Here is a 17,477-nt window from a genome sequence, read left to right as displayed (position 1 = left end):
TTAATTTATGTTGTCCTCAGGCAAAACTTGACGCTGGTAACAATTGAGACTGGGCCATTTGAGGCTGCAGGGAAGAATGTCGCCAGTGTTGTCAAATCACTTGATGAGAAATTGTATGCTGTTGGTGTGACAGCTGAGAAGGTCAAATCCCAATGCAAGGGCTGTCGATCGGTGAGTGGTTGTGAGAAACAAAGTAAAAAAGTGCTTCACGTTGTTTTCAACCTTGGACACTTATTTTTTTTCCTCTGAAAGGTTCCATATAACCTTCAATATAATCTTCAATTCAGCTTTTACATTGACGGTATTGACTCCCAAACTAAATGCTTCAAAAATGAGTCTTTGATAAAGAATAATTAAAAGGGGCAGAGGAAACTTGCTGGCCTGGTTGATTGCTGGAATGAAATAATCAGAACCAACACAGTACAGTTTGTTACAATAGTGTGAAAAGCCCTTGTGAAGTCTGAATTTACCAACACTGTACCACACTATCGATGCATGTCCTTGCTGACCAAACATGTAATTAAGAAATTAATTTTTTTTTCTTCCCTTTTCCTCTTCTTCCGCTAGCTGTTTGAGCACTGGCAAGAGGTCCAGAAGCAGTTTGAACCAGATAGCTTGTCAAAGGCCATTGCTCCCCGAAGCTTCCTGGCTCTCATCCAGAGCATGAGGAAAGCCTCCAAGGACGAGATCCTCCAAGTGCTGAAGAGCTCCACCAAGACCGCCCTGTAAGGCCTAGCACTTACCCACCTCTCTCTCTCTCCCTTTCTCTTTCTGTCTGCCTCTTTCTCTCACTCTCCTCTTTTTGTCACTCCTTCTCTTCTCTCTATTTTCACTTCTCTTCTATCGCTCTTTCTCTTCTCAATCTCTTGTTTTCTCTTCTTTTTTAGTATGTTTGTGTCTTTTTCTCTCTCTCTCTCAGGCTGTAATGCTTTCTTATGAGATGTAGTGACTCGTCACCCCACTGTCTCTCGCCCCGTGTTTCTTTTGGCCAGAGCCACATAGTTAACTATATAGGGAATATTGCGCCATTTTAGACTTCTGACTCACTGCCTCTCTCCAACTCTGTCGGGGTCTGCAGACCTCAGGTGGTGGACGCCGTGACCTCGTCCCAGACGCCCGCCTCCCTGGACGCCATGCTGCAGTTCCTCAACTTTGCCGACCCCAAAGGCCTGGTTCTGCACGAAAGGTTCCTGTACGCCTGCGGCTTCGCCTCGCACCCCAACGAGAGAATGCTCCAGGCTTTGGTGGTGAGTGGCTGCCACTTGCTTAAACTCTACAAACCAAAATGAATGAAATGCATGTCCAACACAGCGGAATGGGGAGAAATTATTTGGTAAAAGTCAGTTTAATGTTTTCAGTTGATTAGACAGATATGTCATTGTGACTTCTGACAGGCAACACTAGACCCTCCCCCAATGCACTGCTCCCAGTGAAAATCATTGAATTACTGTGTTTTTTATGTATCTGTTTTTTCTGGTTTGAAAGTACCCTTATGCTCATCATCAGGGCAAACATCCATACAATTAGCTTCGGTTAGAGGAGATGGAGGAGACTGAAACGAAAACATATCCTTAACGTACTTTGCTTCCTCTTTCAAATATAATTTGGTGACTCATAGGTGACTGTCATTTTCAACAAGTTTCATGAAATTATTTTTTGTAGCATTTCTATGTTGAAGATTAAACAATAATTTGGTGCATTTCTCCCCATTTTCCATCCAGTTTGCTTTATTAATATAGTATATTACTCTGGATCTTTCTTGAATAAGTTCTTCCATTTCTTTTTGTTTTTCCTCTAACTTATGCTGTACCTCTATGGTACAGTTTTTATTGCTATCTAATTGTACAGTTAGTCCTTCAATTTCCTTTGTTAATATGGAGTCTTTTGATCTAAATTGTTTTTGTTTTAGAGATGAGTACTGAATTGCATGACCTCTAAAGGCACATTTAAGTGTCCTGTACAATAAGTGGATTTGCTGTACCTATGTTATGCCCGACAAATTCAGTTATATATTCCTCTGTCCGAATTAAAAACAAGTTATCATCCAATATGTTAGATAAAATTTCCAATATCCTCGCCGACGTGGAAATTCCGTAAAAGTAATATATATGCCAATTATCTGCTGGTCCGACCGCATTCTGTCCCCTATCAACACTTGTTTTCACTTTCGGTGCCAACAAGAATGACATAAGCTAGTCGTCTTGACTACTTTCTTGATTGAGCCTCCGCCATGTATATCTCACCAGGTCAGGATATTAAACGTCCTCCATGTATATCTCAGTAGGTCAGGGTATTTAAGCCTCCATATATTCACTAGTTCCAATATATCCATGATAATCGTGATTTCCTTAAGAGCATGAGGGTGATAGTGTGATTTCCTTTACGGTCCATTGAGGTATTTAAAACAGTATTATAATCTCCCACCATGATAATATTGTATTGCTTGCAGGGTTGATAATTTATTATCAAATAAAGATGATTCACGCTTTTTTGAATATATCTACTTTGTGGATCTGTTTGGACAATTTGCACATTCGGATCAAAATTACTGTTAATATCATCAGCCCTTTTGAGTTTCTTTGCCCATGGGAGAAGTATTTTTCACCCCCAGTCCATTTTCTACTCACCTTCATCTAAAATTGTTGAATGAGTTTCCTGTAAACAATAGATATTATATTCCTTCTCTTTGAGCCAGGTAAATATTGTTCTTTTTTTATTTTCTGCTAAGCCATTACAATTATAACTGGCTATACTTATTTCACCATTTACAATAATGAGATACAAGTTTCAAATCTATTCATCATAATATGTTTGTAAATTTACCATTAAAAAGTACAATAGTGAGTGAGTGTCCATATAGCTGTACCATGATATTTGCATTGCCACTAAGTAACCCTCCAATTGTTCTCCACTACTTCACCCGCCAAAGCCCCTCCCAAGTTGGGTTGTCATTCCAGTGACCGGGAGACCACCCCCATCCCCCTGGATCCCTAGGCCCCCCCGAAAGGCCAGGACCCGTCCTTTGAAAAGAGCACACAGTGCCATCCACAGAACAGAAGCAGATCAACCGCTAAAAGTATTTCCAATGCTATCACCTAAATTTGCTTCATACATACATACATACATACATGCATACATACATACATACATACATACACTACCGTTCAAAAGTTTAGGGTCACTTAGAAATGTCCTTGTTTTTTTGTCCATTTAAAAAAACATAGAATTGATCAGAAATACAGTGTAGACATTGTTAATGTTGAAAAGGACTATTGGAGCTGGAAACGGCTGATTTAAAAACAATTATAATAAAAGAAAATATGAATGGAATATCTACATAGGTGTACAGAGGCCCGTTATCAGCAACCATTACTCCTGTGTTCCAATGGCACGTTGTGTTAGCTAATCCAAGTTTATAATTTTAAAAGGCTAATTGATCATTAGAAAACCCTTTTGCATTAAGTTAGCACAGTTGAAAACTGTTGTGCTGATTAAAGAAGCAATAAAACTTGCCTTTAGACAAGTTGAGTATCTGGAGCATCAGCATTTGTGGGTTTGATTACAGGCTCAAAATGGCCAGAAACAAAGCACTTTCTTCTGAAACTCATCAGTCTATTCATGTTCTGAGAAATTAATGCTATTCAATGTGAGAAATTGCCAAGAAACTAAAGTTCTCGTACAATGCTGTGTACTACTCCACAGAACTGCGCAATCTGGCTCTAACCAGAATAGAAAGAGGAGTGGGAGGCCCTGGTGCACAACTGAGCAAGAGGACAAGTACATTAGTGTCTAGTTTGAGAAACAGATGCCTCACAAGTCCTCAACTGGCAGCTTCATTAAATAAACTTGGCAAAAAAAGAAACTTCCCTTTTTCAGGACCCTGTCTTTCAAAGATAATTCGTAAAATTCCATATAGCTTCACAGATCTTCATTGAAGGGTTTAAACACTTTCCCATACTTGTTCAATGAACCATAAACAATTAATGAACATGCACCTGTGGAACGGTTGTTAATAAGACGCTATCAGCTTACAGACAGTAGGCAATTAAGGTCACAGTTATGAAAACTTAGGACACTAAAGAGTATCCCTGCTCATCTGCGTGAACGTGCCTTAGGCATGCTGCAAGGAGACACGAGGATGTCGGATGTGGCCAGGGCAATAAATTGTGAGACGCCTAAGATAGCGCTACAGGGAGACAGGACGGACAGCTGATCGTCCTCGCAGTGGCAGAACACGTGTACCAACATCTGCACAGGATCGGTACATCCGAACATCATACCTGTGGGACAGGTACAGGATGGCAACAACAACTGTCCGAATTACACCAGGAATGCACAATCCCTCCAATGCTCAGACTGTCCGCAATAGGCTGAGAGAGGCTGGACTGAGGGCTTGTAGGCCTGTTGTAAGGCAGGTCCTCACCAGACATCAACAACGTTGCCTATGGGCACAAACCCACCGTTGCTGGACCAGACAAGACTGGCAAAAAGTGCTTTTCACTGACGAGTCGCGGTTTTGTCTCACCAGGGGTGATGGTCGGATTTGCGTTTATCATCGAAGGAATGAGCGTTACACCGAGGCCTGTCCTCGGGAGCGGGATCGATTTGGAGGTGGATGGTCCGTCAGTGTGTGTGTGTATATGTATGTATGTATGTATGTGTGTGTGTATATATATATATTTTTTTTTTTGGGGGGGTTGTAATGATGACAATTATAACAATACTGAATGAACACTTATTATAACACATAAATAAAATCCATTTAGTCTCAAATAAATGAAACATGCTCAATTTGACTTAAATAATGCAAGAAGAAAGTAAAAGTGCAATATGTGCCATGTTAAAAAAAGCTAATGTTTAAGTTCCAGTAGCGGCTTTTTTTGGTCCTCCAATAATCGGTATCGGCGTTGAAAAATCAAACGGTCGACCTCTAATTTTAATGGACAAAGAATGTGGTTTTCTTTCAACAACAAGGACATTTCTAAGTGACCCCCAACTTTTGAATGGTAGTGTGTATTCATTTTACATTTGTCATTTAGCAGACGCTCTTATCTAGAGTGACTTACAGTAGTGAATGCATACATTTCATTTCACGCATTTTTTTTTTTTTTGTACTTTTTTTTTTGTACTGGCCCCCCGTGGGAACCGAACCCACAACCCTGGCGTTGCAAACACCATGCTTTACCAACTGAGCCACAGGGAAATATCCTCCGCATCTTCATTTCCATAATTTACAATCAATATGCGTAATAATGTCAGCAGTTTGTGCAAAGGATTGTTACCTATAACCAGATTGCCATTGTATTACATTACATTTTTGTCAAGCAATTATTATTTTAGCAAACAATTATTGTGATTCCTCCTATATTGTCCCTTACATCCATACCCCCTTGCAACAGATGTGGGACACACGCGCGCACACACACTCTTACACACTCAACCCCTTTCCCCCTCACTCAACCATGAGCTCAGATGCTCAGAGGTTGTTACATCCCAGAGCCCAACTCAAGAAATTCCCTGATTTTTATGAATGCATATACAGTTACAGCTGTTTGAGAAAGCATGCAAGATTGAGCAAAAATGTGAGAATTGATTAACCATTGTCCTATGTGATGGAGATCAGATTCACCCCGTTCCCCTGAAACACACACGCTGGTCCCCTGTCATTTTCCCAAGCATCGCAGACCTTTTTATTTTGTGCCACCAGTGCCACAATAGTATGCCCCTCTCTGATTGTCCGAGTGTGACCCCCCCTCCCCACGGGTTACTGCAGCCAGTGTTGCCAGCACTGCCACTGCCTGGGTGGGGGCACCCCACCGGAATCCCCACCGGCTAGATACAAGGTCGTCAAGGTTCTCATTAGCAGCTTTGAGAATTTCCTTGATATATTATGCTCTCATGGGGCTCTGGCTTTGCAGGACCAACCCTGTCAGGCAGGCTCAGAATCTTGAGGGGGCTGTGCTGCGCTAGGTCTTTGACTGCATTTATCTTTCTTTTTTGGCTGCATATAGGCAGCTTACAGCAGGCCCATAAAACAGATAGGGACTTCTCTTTTAGTGTATAGGTCGTTCAGGTGGGTGTCTAGGGAATAGGTTTGTGGACTGTTCCATCATGATAGGACAGTAAATAAATAAATATATATATATATATATATATATATATATATATATATATATATATATATATATATATATATATTAGATGTATAATTCATTTAAAAATGCATACCCCTCATCTGCACAAAATTGAAAGCTATCTCACAACACCTGCTCACAGACAAACATTGGTTCTGGGATATGCAACCATTTCCTTTCTCACTCACCTAACGCCACACTCTTCCAAACAGCAAAAACACACTCCACATCTTCCATCAGTTTGTCATTTATCAACTTTAACAGATCGCTTACCACACTTACCAGTCCTAGTGATGAAAAGGATAAATCGTTTGTATCTGTGGAGGAGTTGCGTTTCCTTTTCACCACGTTTACTTTCCTTCATGTTTGAGTGTTGCTTGTAATATTTGTCAACTTTTCTCTAGCCTTATGATTTGTTTAGTTATTATCCAGATTCAATGTAATTACCCCCAAATATATGAAGTGCTAATATTTAGTCTAACTCACTAATATTGAATATTGTGAATTTATCTTGAGGCAATTTTGCACCGACGTGTTCAGTACGCCATCCTGCCTGCAGTCAGTCAATACGGAAAATTCTAAGAACTTTGAAAATTTCTTGAAGTGCCGTTGCAAAAACCATCAAGCGCTATGATGAAACTGGCTCTCATGAGGACCGCCATAGGAATGGAAGACCCAGAGCTACCTCTGCTGCAGAGGATAAGTTCATTAGAGTACCAGTGTCAGAAATTACAGCCCAAATAAATGCTTCACAGAGTTCAAGTAACAGACACATCTCAACATCAACTGTTAAGAGGAGACTCTGTGAATCAGGCCTTCATGGTCGAGTTGCTTCAAAGAAACCACAACTAAAGGACACCAATAAGAAGAAGAGACTTGCTTGGGCCATGAAACACGAACAATGGGTATTTAGACCGGTGGAAATCTGTCCTTTGGTCTGATGAGTCCAAATTGAGATTTTTGGTTCCAACCGCCGTGTTACTTTGTGAGACGCAGAGTAGGGGAACGGATGATCTCTGCGTGTGTAGGTCCCACCGTGAACCATGGAGTAGGAGGTGTTATGGTGCGTTGCTGGTGACACTGTCTGTGATTTATTTAGAATGAAAGGCACACTTAACCAGCATGGCTACCACAGCATTCTGCAGCGATACGCCATCCCATCTGGTTTGCGCTATCATTTGATTTTCAACAGGACAATGACCCAACACACCTCCAGGTTGTGTAAGGGCTATTTGACCAAGAAGGAGAGTGAGGGAGTGCTGCTTCAGATGACCTGGCCTCCACAATCACCCGACCTCAACCCAATTGAGATGGTTTGGGATGAGTTGGACCGTAGAGTGAAGGAAAAGCAGCCAACAAGTGCTCAGCATATGTGGGAAGTTCTTCAAGACTGTTGGAAAAGCATTCCAGACGAAGCTGGTTGAGAGAATACCATGAGTGTGCAAAGCTGTCATCAAATGCAAAGGGAGGCTATTTTGAAGAATCTCAAATATAAAATATATTTTGATTTGTTTAACACTTTTTTTGGTTACTACATGATTCCATATGTGTTATTTCATAGTTTTGATGTCTTCACTATTATTGTACAATGTAGAAAACAGTAAAAATAATGAAGAACCCTTGTTGAATGAGTAGGTGTTCTAAAAACGTTTGACCGATAGTGTGTACAGAGAATTTGTGGTGCAGTTGTTTCTCTTTCTTCGATTTTTACCTACTCTTCCTCTCAAACGACTTTCAAAATTGCAATTATATTTAAAATTGTGTTTTTTTGTGTACTGTATGATAAAACATATGGTGATTAAATTACGCCATTGTTTTTTCAGGACATTTCAAAGGGCAAGATTGTCAGTAATGACATCAAAGAGTCGGTGGTGATCATCATGGGTGCCCTTGTGCACAAGCTCTGTCAGAAAGGAGGTTGTGAGCTACCAGTGAGTATCGAATATGTTTGATCCTATGTCTGTAATGAGGGGAGTTGTACAAAGTTCTTAAAGGGATTCACACATTCTGTTTACTTCATATTCATCTCCAGCACCACCCCAACATCAACATATGTGAAAATGGCGTGTTTCATAGTTCAAAAGATGGAGGAAGATAACTGTTTCTGATGACATCATCTGTTGTGCATCATGTAATTTTAAACCAACTATGAGTAGGCATTGTGAGTAGGCATTGTCTCGATGAATGTGAAGTAGAAATTTGTTTAAATTTCCCTTTTAAGCAATTGAATAATCTTCAACCAAGAGAATACTGATTGGACTTTTTTAACTGAGCCAAGTGTGATTATTGGAACGCCAGACTGGAATAGTGTAGTGATAATAGTGAGACGTAGCTGTGTCTGATGGTTCGAAAAGAAACAGAAATACAGAAAGATATCCCTCTGATGGATTTGGGCTCTGAGTGGCACAGCGGTCTAAGGCACTGCCTCTAGCACAGAGATGCAGTGCATCACTACAGACCCTGGTTCAATTCCAGGCTGTATCACAACTGTTCATGATTGGGAGTCCCATAGGGCAACGCACAATTGGCCCAGCGTCATCCGGGTTAGGGTTTGGCCGGGGTAGGCCGTCATTGTAAATAAGAATTTGTTTTTAACTGACTTGCCTAGTTAAATAAAATAAATATGATCCTGTTGTGAAATGCACCAAAGAAAGTAACAATTTCTTAAAAGGAACTATATAATGGCTGACTTATTGTGTTTTTTTTTGTTTTTTTTTGTCTCATGTACAACCCAGACTGTGGTTGAGGTGAAGAAGATGATTCTGGAAGGTCCCGACAGTACGCAGGTGGAGTCAGACGTTCAGATGTACCTGCTGGCGCTGAAGAACTCCCTGCTGCCCGAGGCCATTCCCCTGTTTTCCAAATATGCTGAGTCGGAGGTCGGAGCCTACTGCACCATCTCCCTCACAGCCCTGCAGAGATACGACGTCGCCCTCATCACAGACGAGGTGCCAGATGAGGGAAGCTGGATTGCCATTCCCAGAGCCATATATTTAGACAGATATATTTCTCTTATTTCGATATACCCTTAGTATGTATGTGGACACCTGCTGTAAAGTAACAAAACGTGGAAAAAGTCAAGGGGTCTGAATACTTTCCAAGTGCACTGTATATGCTGTTGTATGTCTTTATGTACAGTGCATTCGGAAAGTATTCCGATCCCTTGACTTTTTCACGTTTTGTTACTTGACAGCCTTAATCTAAAATGGATTCAATTGTTTTTCCCCCTCACCAATCTACACACACTACCTCATAATGACAAAGCAAAAACAGGTTTTTAGAAATGTTACCTAATTATTATTTTTTTTAAATATCACATTTGCGTAAGTATTCAGACCCTTTACTCAGTACTTTGTTGAAGCACCTTTGGCAGCGATTACAGCCTTGAATCTTCTTGGGTATGACGCTACAAGCTTGGCACACCTGTATTTGGAGAGTTTCTCCCATTCTTCTCTGCAGATCCTCTCAAGCTCTGTCAGATTGGATGGGGAGCGTCATTGCATAGCTATTTTCAGGTCTCTCCAGAGATGTTCAAGTCCAAGCTCTGGCAGGGCCACTCAGGGACACTCAGAGACTTGTCCTGAAGCCACTCCAGCGTTGTCTTAGCTGTGGGCTTAGGGTGATTGTCCTGTTGGAAGGTGAACCTTCACCCCCTGTCTGAGGTCCTGAGTGCTCTGGAGCAGGTTTTCATCAAGGATCTCTCTGTACTTTGCTCCGTTCATCTTTCCCGCGATCCTGACTAGTCTCCCAGTCCCTGCGGCTGAAAAACATCCCAAGAGCATGATGCTGCCACCACCATGCTTCACGTTAGGGATGGTGTTAGATCATAAAGGCCTGATTGGCGGAGAGTTGCAGAGATGGTTGTCCTTCTGGAAGGTTCTCCCATCTCCACAGAGGAACTCTAGAGCTATGTCAGAGTGACCATCGAGTTCTTGGTCACCTCCCTGACCAAGGCCCTTCTCCCCCGATTGATCAGTTTGACCAGACAGGCAGCTCTAGGAAGAGTCTTGGTGGTTCCAAACTTCTTCCATTTAAGAATGATGGAGGCCGCTGTTTTCTTGGGGACCTTCAATGCTGCAGACATTTCTTGGTACCCTTCCCCAGATCTGTGTCTCGACACAATCCTGTCTCTGAGCTCTATGGACAATTCCTTCATCCGCATGGCTTGGTTTTTGCTCTGACATGCACTGTCAACTGTGGAACCTTACGTAGACAGGTGTGTGCCTTTCCAAATCATGTCCATTCAATTGAATTTAACACAGGTGGACTCTAAGAAAGTTGTAGAAACATCTCAAGGATGATCAATGGAAACAGGGTCTGAATACTTAAGGTAAATAAGGTATTTCTGTTTTTTAATAAATGTGCAAACATTTCGAAGAACCTGTTTTCACTTTGCCATTATGGGGTATTGTGTGTAGATTATTATTATTTTTTTTAATCCATTTTAGAATAAGGCTGTAACGTAACCAAAATGTGGAAAAGTCAAGGGGTCTGTATACTTTCTCTGTGTGTGTGTGTGTTTTTCCGTGTTAGAGAAACACACACACACACACACACACACACACACACACACAGTTGAAGTCGGAAGTTTACAGACACCTTAGCCGAATACATTTAAACTCAGTTTTTCACAATTCCTGACATTTAATCCTAGTAAAAATTCACTGTTTTAGGTAAGTTAGGATCACCACTTTTAAGAATGTGTAATGTCAGAATAATAGTAGAGAGAATGATTTATTTCAGCTTTTATTTCTTTCATCACATTCCCTGTGGGTCAGAAGTTTACATACGCTCAATTAGTATTTGTTAGCATTGCCTTTAAATTGTTTCACTTGGGTCAAACGTTTCGGGTAGTCTTCCACAAGCTTCCCACAATAAGTTGGGTGAATTTTGGCCCATTTCCTCCTGACCGAGCTGGTGTAACTGAGTCAGGTTTGTAGGCCTCCTTGCTCGCACACGCCGAGGTCAGGGCTTTGTGATGGCCTCTCCAATACCTTGACTTTGTTGTCCTTAAGCCATATTGCCACAACTTTGGAAGTATGCTTGGGGTCATTGTCCATTTGGAAGACCCATTTGCGACCAAGCTTTAACTTCCTGACTGATGTCTTGAGATGTTGCTTCAATATATCCACCTCATTTTCCTCCCTCATGATGCCATCTATTTTGTGAAGAGCACCAATCCCTCCTGCAGCAAAGCACCCCCACAACATGATTCTGCCACCCCCGTGATTCACAGTTGGGATGGTGTTCTTCGGCATGCAAGCCTCGCCCTTTTTCCTCCAAACATAACGATGGTCATTATGGCCTAACAGTTCTATTTTTGTTTCATCAGACCTGAGGACATTTCAAAAGTACGATCTTTGTCCCCATGTACAGTTGCAAACTGTAGTCTGGCTTTTTTATGGCGGTTTTGGAGCAGTGGCTTCTTCCTTGCTGAGCGGCCTTTCAGGTTATGTCGATATAGGACTCGTTTGACTGTGGATATAGATACTTTTGTACCTGTTTCCTCCAGCATCTTCACAAGGTCCTTTGCTGTTGTTCTGGGATTGATTTGCACTTTTCACACCAAAATACGTTCATCTCTAGGAGACAGAACGCGTCTCCTTCCTGAGCGATATGACAGCCGCGTGGTCCCATGGTGTTTATACTTGCGTACTATTGTTTGTACAGCTGAACGTGGTACCTTCAGGCATTTGGAAATTGCTCCCAAGGATGAACCAGACCTGTGGAGGTATACCATTTTTTTTTTTCTGAGGTCTTGGCTGAATTCTTTTGATTTTCCCATGATGTCAAGCAAAGGGGCACTGAGTTTGAAGGTAGGCCTTGAAATACATCCACAAATACACCTCCAATTGACTCAAATGATGTCAATTAGCCTATCGGAAGCTTCTAAAGCCATGGCATCATTCTCTGGAATTTTCCAAGCTGTTTAAATGCACTGTCAACTTAGTGTGTGTAAGTGAAATAATCTGTCTGTAAACAATTGCTGGAAAAATTACTTGTGTCATGCACAAAGTAGGTGTCCTAACCGGCTTGCCAAAACTATAGTTTGTTAACAAGAAATTTGTGGAGTGGTTGAAAAACGAGTTTTAATGACACCAACCTAAGTGTATGTAAATTTCCGACTTCAACTGTGTGTGTGTGTGTGTGTGTGTGTGTGTGTGTGTGTGTGTGTGTGTGTGTGTGTGTATATATGTATATATATATATATATATATATATGTATGTATATATATATGTATATATATATATATATATATATATATATATATATATATATATATATATATATATATATATATATATATATATATATATATATATATATATATATATATATTTCAGGTGAAGCAGACGGTGAACCGAGTGTACCACCAGAACCGCCGGGTCTATGAGAAGAATGTGAGGGCAGCAGCTGCGGATGTGGTCTTCAGCAGCAACCCCTCTTACATGGAGGTGAAGAACATGCTCCTGTCCATCGGAAACCTGCCCAGAGAGTTGAACAAGTACATGCTCTCCAAGGTCAATGACATCCTCCACTTTGAAATGCCTGCCAGGTGGGTGATGGGATTTACATTTTGATTTGTAATTTCTTTGGTATTTTCATTTTATTCAGACAGAAACAGCACTAAATGAGTGGGGAGACTAGCGGTGGGGCTGGGATTCATATTCACACTGGGGTGGTGTATATGTGGTGCAGGCAGTAGCGTTACCTGCTAGACCAGCAGGCACTCATTTTATTTCACTTATTTGACAAATAAAAACCTAAGTTGAAGGCAGGCGTTACTTAAAGTGTGCTCCAAAAGTATTGGGACAGTGACACATTTTGTTGTTTTGGCTCAGTACTCCAGCACTTTTGGATTTGAAATGATACATGAGGTAAAAGTACAGACTGTCAGCTTTAATTTAAGGGTATTTCCGTCCATATCAGATGAACCGTTTAGAAATTACAGAAATGTTTGTAGTCACCCCGTTTTAGGGGACCTATATACGAAACATCAAGAATAGCCCCCCACCCCCACTTCACCCTCAGAATAGCCTCAATTCGTTGGGGCATTGTCTTTATAAGGTGTCAAAAGCGTCCCACTGGGTTGCTGGCCCATGTTGGACTCCAATGCTTCCCACAGTTGCTTCAAGTTGGCTGGATGTCCTTTGAGTGGTGGACCATTCTTGATACACATGGGAAACTGTTGAGTGTGAAAAACCCAGCAGCGTTGCAGTTCTTGACACAAACCGGTGCGCCTGGCACCTACTAACAGTCCTGTCTCGAGGCCACATATTGAGTGTCTCGGTCTTGTCTTGGTGTCAGATACATTTATACTTGGTCTTGACTCGGTCTCAGACAGTGAGGACTTGTAATTTCTTGCCGAGACCAGCAGAGTAAAAAAAATCATAATTATCAGCTTTAATTTAGTCAGTGCATAAAACAGCTTTCTTGTACATTATCTTAACAGCCTTTATATCTATTATAGACATGTTTGCGCAGTGGTGAATACATAGGCCTTAAGTGTGTGACAGGTTTGTTATTCTGAAAGGACAGCAACCGTAATACCAGCTCGCTCATGTAGGAGAGTGCACTTTTTGTAAAACTCAAAGGGCCAGTGGGGTATCCCTACTTCTTAATCCCTACTGATGTGTATCAAAGTAGTGTAGTGGAGGTATACGATTGATCAATTATGTAGTACAATAGAGAAATCATGCACAAAGGAGCTTCTGTGATGGTCCAGAGGGTGGTGCGGGCTGCCCAACGCATCACTGGGGGCACACCTACAGCACCCAATATCACAGGAAGGCCAAAAAGATAATCAAGGACATCAACCACCCGAGCCACGGCCTGTTCACCACGCTATCATCCAGAAGGCGAGGTCAGTTCAGGTGCATTAAAGCTGGGACCGAGAGACTGAAAAACAGCTTCTATCACAAGGCCATCAGACTGTTAAACAGCCATCACTAGCCAGCTACCACCCGGTTACTCAACCCTGCACCTTAGAGGCTGATGCCCTATATACACTACCATTCAAAAGTTTAGGGTCACTTAGAAATGTTGTTGTTTTTGAAAGAAAAACAAATTTTTTGGTCCATTACAATAACATCAAATTGACCAGAAATACAGTGTAGACATTGTTAATGTTGAAAAGGACTATTGTAGCTGGAAATGGCAGATTTTGAATGGAACATCTACATAGGCATACAGAGGCCCATTATCAGCAACCATCACTCCAGTGTTCCAATGGCATGTTGTGTTAGCTAATCCAAGTTTATCATTCTTAAAGACTACTTGATCATTAGACAACCCTTTTGCAATTATGTTAGCACAGCTGGAAATGGTTGTGCTGATTTAAAGAAGCAATAAAACTGGCCTTCTTTAGACTAGTTGAGTATCTGGAGCATCAGCATTTGTGGGTTTGATTACAAGCTCAAAATGGCCAGAAAGAAAGCACTTTCTTCTGAAACTCTTCAATCTATTCTTGCTCTGAGAAATGAAGGCTATTCCATGTGAGAAATTGCCAAGAAACTGAATATCTCGGACACAGCTGTGTACTGCTCCCTTCACAGAACAGCTCAAACTGTCTCTAACCAGAATAGAAAGAGGAGTGGGAGGCCCTGGTGTACAACTGAGCAAGAGGACAAGTACATTAGAGTGTCTAGTTTGAGAAACGGATGCCTCACAAGTCCTCAACTTGCAACTTCATTAAATAGTACCCGCAAAACACCTGTCTCAACATCAACAGTGAAGCGGCGACTCCGGGATGCTGGCCTTCTAGGCAGAGTTGCAAAGAAAAAGCCATATCTCAGACTGGCCAATAAAAAGAAAAGATTTAAGATGGGCCAAAGAACAGACACTGGACAGAGGAACTCTGCCTAGAAGGCACTCATATCATTTTTTGGTGGCTATACACAGCTAGAGATGCAGGTGTCATTTGCTTAGCTAGCAAGAACTTAAACGACTGTTATCCAGTTAGCAAATTCACTCTAGCTCTCTACTCCGATTTCTGAGCATTTGTCTGAGTGTGCCAGAGTGCAGAAATACTGATTCATTTACCAACGCGCAACGCTCTCTGAATATGACCGGTGTCAGTAAACGCAGGCAAAAAAGATATAGTTAGGCAAAAAAATATATAGTTAGCCAAGAACAGTCTGGATAACATTTAAACAGCCTATGGTCAGAGTGAGGTGTACTCTCATTTGTGTCTTTAAGTAGCTAGCCAACTTTAGCCAGCTAGCTTGGTGCTTGGTTGGGAGAAGCATGCATTGGCAGCCAAGCTGCAGAAGGACGAGGATGCTATAATTCCCCATCGTTTATCAGTGCAATTTTGATGGCCAACTAGCTGAAAAAGTTTGAGAGGGTTTATTTAATGTTGCTTCGTTAGATTTTAGCTCATCTTGTTCTGGCTAGCATTAGTTGTTGATCTTGTTTATGTGCATAACTGAGGGAGAGAGAGCCTTCCATTTCATGGTTGTTTGATCAATAGGACTGTAAAGTTCCTAAATGTAAGAGGACTCCCGTGGTGTTTACATATTTGCAGAAATCTATTCCGGTGTATTTTGTGGTTTTTGGCGAATGCGTTCCAATTATATAAACTTGCGCTGTTGCAACTGCCTGTAAACACAAAGTGAATGATGGCAGGCCGGTGTGGCAAATGACTTGTTTGTATAAAGGTATATGTACAGTTGAAGTCGGAAGTTTACATACACTTAGGTTGGTGTCATTAAAACTCGTTTTTTCAACCACTCCACAAATTTCTTGTTAACAAACTATAGTTTTGGCATTTTTCCAACAATTGTTTAGACAGATTATTTCACTTATAATTCACTGTATCACAATCCCAGTGGGTCAGAAGTTTACATACACTAAGTTGACTGTGCCTTTAAACGCTTTGAAAATTCCAGAAAATTGTGATGCTTTAGAAGCTTCTGATAGGCGAATTGACATCATTTGAGTCAATTGGAGGTGTACCTGTGGATGTATTTCAAGGCCTACCTTCAAACTCAGTGCCTCTTTGCTTGACATCATGGGAAAATCAAAAGAAATCAGCCAAGACCTCAGAAAAAGAATTGTATACCTCCACAAGTCTGGTTCATCCTTGGGAGCAATTTCCAAACACCTGAAGGTACCACTTTCATCTGTACAAACAATAGTACGCAAGTATAAACACCATGGGACCACGCGGCCGTCATATCGCTCAGGAAGGAGACGCGTTCTGTCTCCTAGAGATGAACGTATTTTGGTGTGAAAAGTGCAAATCAATTACCAGAACAACAGCAAAGGACCTTGTGAAAATGCTGGAGGAAACCGGTACAAAAGTATCTATATCCACAGTCAAACGAGTCCTGTATCAACATAACCTGAAAGGCCGCTCAGCGAGGAAGAAGCCACTGCTCCAAAACTGCTATAAAAAAGCCAGACTATAGTTTGCAACTGTACATGGGGACGAAGATTGTACTTTTTGGAGAAATGTCCTCTGGTCTGATGAAACAAAAATAGAACTGTTTGGCCATAATGACCATCGTTATGTTTGGAGGAAAAAGGGGGACGCTTGCAAGCCGAAGAACACCATCCCAACCGTGAATCACGGGGGTGGCAGCATCATGTTGTCGGGTGCTTTGCTGCAGGAGGGATTGGTGCTCTTCACAAAATAGATAGCATCATGAGGGAGGACAATTATGTGGATATATCGAAGCAACATCTCAAGACATCAGTCAGGAAGTTAAAGCTTGGTCGCAAATGGGTCTATCAAATGGACAATGACCCCAAGCATACTTCCAAAGTTGTGGCAAAATGGCTTAAGGACAACAAAGTCAAGGTATTGGAGTGGCCATCACAAAGCCTTGACCTCAATCCTATAGAAAATTTGTGGGCAGAACTGAAAAAGCGTGTGTGAGCAAGGAGGCCTACAAACCTGACTCAGTTACACCAGCTCTGTCAGGAGGAATGGGCCAAAATTCACCCAACTTATTGTGGGAAGCTTGTGGAAGGCTACCCGAAACATTTGACCCAAGTTAAACAATTTAAAGGCAGTGTATGTAAACTTCTGACCCACTGGGAACGTGATGAAAGAAATAAAAGCTGAAATAAATCATTCTCTACTATTATTCTGACATTTCACATTCTTAAAATAAAGTGGTGATCCTAATTGGCCTAAGACAGGGAATTTTTACTAGGATTAAATGTCAGGAATTGTGGAAAAACTGAGTTTAAATGTATTTGGCTAAGGTGTATGTAAACTTCTGACTTCAACTACAGCTCTTTTTTTTAAACCTTTATTTAACTAGGCAAGTCAGATAAGAACAAATTCTTATTTACAATGAAGACCTCCTGGGATGATTATTTTTAAAATATAAA

General features: G+C 41.3%; 1 protein-coding gene across 2 annotated transcripts in view; it reads left to right on the top strand.

Annotated features, from left to right (window-relative positions):
* The window catches only part of LOC106609996 (microsomal triglyceride transfer protein), a 51,464-nt gene that overhangs the window by 12,039 nt on the left and 21,948 nt on the right, over positions 1-17,477 (top strand). For both annotated transcript variants that reach the window (XM_082978394.1, XM_014209080.2), the window contains exons 6-11: positions 21-171; positions 568-725; positions 1,079-1,247; positions 7,958-8,065; positions 8,870-9,082; positions 12,479-12,690. In XM_082978394.1, coding sequence (XP_082834520.1) covers positions 21-171; positions 568-725; positions 1,079-1,247; positions 7,958-8,065; positions 8,870-9,082; positions 12,479-12,690 — 1,011 coding nt within the window. The remainder of the gene's footprint in view (positions 1-20; positions 172-567; positions 726-1,078; positions 1,248-7,957; positions 8,066-8,869; positions 9,083-12,478; positions 12,691-17,477) is intronic.

The sequence above is a fragment of the Salmo salar genome, chromosome 08, assembly GCF_965601325.2.
Source record: "Salmo salar chromosome 08, fSalSal1, whole genome shotgun sequence".
NCBI lineage: Eukaryota > Metazoa > Chordata > Actinopteri > Salmoniformes > Salmonidae > Salmo > Salmo salar.
The sequence above is the reverse complement of the archived record's forward strand: the minus strand, read 5'-3'. Positions and strand labels throughout refer to the sequence as shown.